We start from the raw sequence: 5,629 nt of genomic DNA on the forward strand, positions 1-5,629 counted from the left end.
CTAAAAGCTAAACTGAACCATGTCCCTCTCCTGGTCTAATCCTTCCGATCTCACATAGAATCAAGCCGGCCCCTCATCGGGCCGGACACAGGACCACGCTCCCCACCTCCACGGCCTCCTTCCTGCCTCCCCCATCGCTCCCCTGCTCCAAGCTCTGGCATCCCCGTCCCTGAAACACTCTTTCCTCAGATATTTGCATGGTTTGCTCTCTCATTTAATTCAGAAAAAAAGCAACCTGTATTGATTATTTAACCATCCATTGATCAAAACAACAATAAACATGTATTATCTCTGTTTCCACCGTCAGGAATTCTGGAGCAGTTTGCAGAATGGCTCAGGCTCCCGTTCCCTCACGAGGTGACAGTCAGGACATTGGCCACGCTCGAAGGCTACATGGGTCCAGAGGGCGCCTGGAGTTTCCACAGGGGTTCACGTCCACAGCTGGCGAGTTGGTGCTGGCCACCGGCAGGAGGGCCTGTCCACACTGGCCTCCCTCAGAGCCAGTGACCCCGGAAGGACGGCGCCCGAGCACAGCTGTTCCTCGGACCTCCCCTTGAGAGCCACACGTGTCCCTCTGCCACAGCCCTCTCAGAAGCAGTCCGCCGGTCCCACCACGTACAAAGAGAGAGACTGGGGGTCCTCTGAAGGGGCGCATGTCGAAGATGTTGCAGGGGTGCGGAGACCACCGTGCGGCCCCATCGAGCTCCCTCCTCCCCTCCTCTCTCTTCCTTGGAGCATGCGACACTGCGGGAAACAGTCTGAGAGCCTTATTTGCTTGCCGTGTGCTAAGTCAGGAATCTCACTTTCCCGCTGCTGTACTCCAGTAATTTAGAGCAGTGCCTGCCACGCCACGGGAGCCCAGCAAATGTCTGTGGGTGAATGAAGTGTGAAAGTCCCCCTACAGTGGGACCTGCGGGGACGTTGTAGTATTGAGAGGATGCGTGTCTGCATGCTCAGTCGCTCAGTCGTGTCTGACTCTTTGCGATCCCATGGACCGTAGCCCACCAGGCTCCTCTGTCCATGGAATTTTCCAGCAAGAATGTTGAAGTGGGTTGCCATTTCCTACTCCAGGGGATCTTCCTGACCCAGGGATCAAACCCGCATCTTTTGTGTCTCCTGCATTGGCAGGCAGATTCTTTACCACTGCGCCTCCTGGGAAACCTGTTGGGAAGGCCGGCTTCCCAGAAGTTAGGGTTTGGAAAGTCAGTGAGGACAGGGACAGGGGGATCCTGTGGGGGAGGCGGGCAGAAGAGCCATCTGGAGAAGGTGTTCGATGGAAATCAGCGTGAGGGCAAGCAAGATGGCACCATGGGCGTCCGCAGCCTTGCTGGTGAGAGCCCTCGGGCTCCCCCAGGTCGAGGACGGAGTCCCAGGGGCCAGGCCTGCAGATGGCCAGCCCCAGCTCCCCAGGCCTGGTCTGGAGGCAGGCCCTTGACTGGCCGCAGGCCGGGAGTCTGGACGCAGCACTTGCACAAAAGCTCCACCTGCCTGTCAGCGTCCTCCTGACGGAAGAGTGTCCACAAGTGACTCAGCCTTCAGAGATCACCCGGTGTCTGATTTGCTCAAAATCCTCGGGAAAATCCCTTGGTTGGGGTGGGGGGTGGCGGGAAATTCTGCTTGAGTCACGTGACTCTCTCTCAGCCAATGGAGCAAGGCCAAGGAGGGACTGCATGTGTGATTGACAGCCCTTGGGTTGGAGTCAGGGAGGAGGGGAAGCCGCTCCCTCCACATGGGGAACCAGGTTGGGCTCCGGTTGAGCCCCAGGCCTGGAAGTGCAGCTGGAGGCTCCCCGCCTCCCCCTGGGATGGACAGGACCTCTCTCCCACTGGGGGCCAGAGGCGGCACCCCAGCATTCCTCTGTCCTGACCACAGAATCTGACGTGCCGGACTCAGGGGTCCAGTCCTGGCAGTGTCTGTGTGTGTCTGTGTGTGTCTGTGTGTATCTTTGTGTGTCTTTGTGTGTCTTTGTGTGTCTGTGTGTGTGTGTCTGTGTGTGTGTGTCTGTGTGTGTCTTTGGGTGTCTGTGTGTGTGTCTGTGTGTGTCTTTGTGTGTGTCTGTGTGTATCTTTGTGTGTCTGTGTGTGTGTCTGTGTGTGTCTTTGTGTGTCTGTGTATGTGTGTCTGTGTGTGTCTTTGTGTGTCTGTGTGTGTGTCTGTGTGTGTCTTTGTGTGTGTCTGTGTGTATCTTTGTGTGTCTGTGTGTGTGTCTGTGTGTGTCTGTGTGTCTGTGTGTGTCTGTGTGTGTCTTTGTGTGTCTGTGTGTGTGTCTGTGTGTGTGTCTGTGTGTGTCTTTGTGTGTCTGTGTGTGTCTGTGTGTCTTTGTGTGTGTCTGTGTGTATCTTTGTGTGTCTGTGTGTGTGTCTGTGTGTGTCTGTGTGTCTGTGTGTGTCTGTGTGTGTCTCTGTTTGTCTGTGTGTGTCTCTGTGTGTCTTTGTGTGTGTCTTTGTGTGTCTGTGTGTGTCTGTGTGTGTCTGTGTGTGTGTCTGTGTGTGTCTTTGTGTGTCTGTGTGTGTGTCTTTGTGTGTCTGTGTGTGTCTGTGTGTGTCTTTGTGTGTCTGTGTATGTGTGTCTGTGTGTGTCTTTGTGTGTCTGTGTGTGTCTTTGTGTGTCTGTGTGTGTGTGTCTTTGTGTGTCTGTGTATGTGTGTCTGTGTGTGTCTTTGTGTGTCTGTGTGTGTGTCTGTGTGTGTCTTTGTGTCTGTGTGTATCTTTGTGTGTCTGTGTGTGTGTGTCTGTGTGTGTCTTTGTGTGTCTGTGTGTGTGTCTGTGTGTCTGTGTGTGTCTGTGTGTGTCTGTGTGTGTCTTTGTGTGTCTGTGTGTGTCTTTGTGTGTCTGTGTGTGTGTCTTTGTGTGTCTGTGTGTGTGTCTGTGTGTGTCTTTGTGTGTCTGTGTGTGTCTGTGTGTGTCTGTGTGTGTCTTTGTGTGTCTGTGTGTGTCTTTGTGTGTCTGTGTGTGTGTCTTTGTGTGTCTGTGTATGTGTGTCTGTGTGTGTCTTTGTGTGTCTGTGTGTGTGTCTGTGTGTGTCTTTGTGTGTGTGTGTGTGTCTGTGTGTGTCTTTGTGTGTCTGTGTGTATCTTTGTGTGTCTGTGTGTGTGTGTCTGTGTGTATCTTTGTGTGTCTGTGTGTGTGTCTCTGTGTATCTTTGTGTGTCTGTGTGTGTGTGTCTGTGTGTCTTTGTGTGTCTGTGTGTGTGTGTGAGTCACAGGTACATTCAATCTTGCCCTAGGGCAGCAGCAATGCCGCAAGTCAACACCACGTCCCGCATTCCCACAACCCAGCCAGACCGACATCCCAGTGAAGCTGGTTAGTGATGGCTGTGAGCAGGCGCAGCCCTGGAAGCTTTCAAGCCTTTATTTTCACTTTTTTTCCCCCTCTTTCTTTTTTTCTTTTTAAAAATGCACTTCTTAGTTGCACTGGACCCGCATGCAGCGTGGTGCATGGGCTTCTCTGGTTGCAGAGCTCAGGCTCTCACGGGCTCCGTTGTGTGGTTCCCAAGGGCTTTTCTGGCTGTGGTTCCAGAGCTCTGCTCCGCAGCATGGGGTATGGAACAGTCCTTCCCCTGTGTTGGAAGGCAGACTTTTAACCATCGGACCAGCAGGGAAGTCCCAGGCTTTACTTCTTCTATCAGCACTCCTGATTTTATAAGCTGCTCTGCTGCTTAGTCACTCAGTCGTGTCCGACTCTCTGTGACCCCATGGACTGTAGCCCACCAGGTTCCTCTGTCCCTGGGATTTTCCAGGCAAGACTCCTAGAACAGATTGCCATTTTCTTCTCCAGTGGATCTTCCCAACCCAGGGATCGAACCCCAGTCTCCTGTGTCTCCTGCATTGCAGGCTGATTCTTTACCACTAGCGCAAGGAAGCCCATTAACCCCATTCCTACCCAAATCTCCTGGTAAGCTTAGATATAGTAGGACTTCATGGTGATCCAAATATTCTTAATAAGGCTTTGAAGCATCTTGGTACAGGCAGGCATCTGCTCAGGCAGCCTCAGCCCGCGGCAGGATCTTTCGCAGCAAGCAGCAGGGTCGAGCCCTTCTGCAGCTGCACCCCTCTTGCTGGGGGTGTGGAAGAAGCCCACAAGGTGAGAGGGGTTGCAGAGCCCAGGAGAGACTCAGCATGGGAAAGACTGAGGCCGGTGGCACGCGAGGGCCTCTGGGCAGAAGCTGGAATGCCGGCAGCCTGGGGAGGCAGTGCTGGGTTGGTAAAGAGGCCTCAAGGGAAAGAAGAGCCCTGACGGCCACAGGCAGCGCCCATGGTGTGAGTGCTCCAGCCACGGCCACGTTCAAGCTTCCAGCTGTGTAGCAACCAGCCCTGGGCCAGGGAATATGTAGAAATTCTCTTTCCAGGCCCCATAGGAGTCTCTCCAGCACCCCTTCCTGGGGGAGTGAGGTGGATGGGAGGAGCCAGGCCCCCAGGTGGCTTTGGCCCCTGGTGAATTCCTTCCTCCCTGCACTGACCTGGAGCTGTCGGGGCCACACCAGAGCCAGCATTGCTGGCTGCCTGTCCCCACGCATCCATGCAGACTCCAAGCTCTGAGCCACCAGAGGCCACAGACCCTGTGAAGATGGGACTGGCTCTGGGCCTCTGAGCACACCCCCCAAGCCCTCCTAAGACCACACGGCAGGCTGTGGACCTCACCCCCAGAGCAGAGGGATGTGTGGGTGCAGCTGCAGGCGGGTACAGTGGCCCCCAAGCAATGATTTCCTCGCGTTGAGAGAGAAGGGGACAAGAAAGAGAGCATGCCAAGCGCTGCAGCCCTCGCCTTGCAGCCAGGGTTCCCGCAGTGTCTGTGTCGAACTGGGGGCAGGCCAGTCAGAATGGGGGTGAGAAAGGCAGGGGACGGGGCCAGGGCCCTGTCGGGAGGGACTTGGCCCCTCCCCTCTCCACCGCTTAGGACATCGCTTAGGTGTGGGGACCACCCTGCTTTGTCCCCACTGGGGGCTTCTGCTGTTGGGTCTGCAGAATCCTCAGTTGCTATTGGAAACGGTTGATGTCACTGGTAGTGGGCGGAGCGTCAGTCATCCTTTGAGTTAGGGAGAAGGAAGCACAGGCGGGGGTTGAGGGGCTTAGGACAAAGACTTGGGATCTTGAGGACTGGAAGGACAAGGCGGTTGTGTCAAGGGGCAGGAGGGGGTTCTGGGGGCCGGGAGTGCACTAGGAGAGGGAGACAGGGTGCGCACAGGGTGTCTGCATCAGCAAGGCCTCCTCACCCCTGGCCCTCCTCCCGCCTGCTGCAGACCCGACCCCCTCTGGCATGGCCTCTCCACAGCTGGTTGGGGTTCAGACCCTCAGACTCTCCTGGAAGATGCAGCTCAACATGGGGCCATCACTGTCATCCCCCCATTCTTCTCAGCTCTCTAGGAGGGAGCCCGAGTCACATGGCCAGGCAGCCAGGGCCTCGCCCCCATTTTTGAGCCTTCTGCCTCCCCCAAGGGCGCGGCTCAGGGCCTCTTCGCAGGCCTTGCTTTCCAGCGGGTAGAGTCAGGCCCCGAAATATCACTGACTGTGGGTACGGACTCGTGCACGCGCGCGCGCGCACACACACACACACACACAAACTGGCACGAACACATTCGGTCCTGTTAAAGGACACAGGCGGCGGCCTGAGGTGACACGAACTCTTCTTAC

At 55.8% G+C, this 5,629-nt stretch overlaps 1 protein-coding gene across 1 annotated transcript in view; it reads right to left on the reverse strand.

Moving 5' to 3' along the window:
• LOC100336900 (mannosidase, alpha, class 1B, member 1) overlaps positions 1-5,629 on the reverse strand; it is a 31,638-nt gene that overhangs the window by 25,403 nt on the left and 606 nt on the right. The window contains exon 3 of the mRNA XM_024999733.2: positions 4,640-4,798. Coding sequence (XP_024855501.2) covers positions 4,640-4,798 — 159 coding nt within the window. The remainder of the gene's footprint in view (positions 1-4,639; positions 4,799-5,629) is intronic.

This window comes from Bos taurus, chromosome 11, assembly GCF_002263795.3.
Source record: "Bos taurus isolate L1 Dominette 01449 registration number 42190680 breed Hereford chromosome 11, ARS-UCD2.0, whole genome shotgun sequence".
Taxonomy (NCBI): Eukaryota; Metazoa; Chordata; class Mammalia; order Artiodactyla; family Bovidae; genus Bos; species Bos taurus.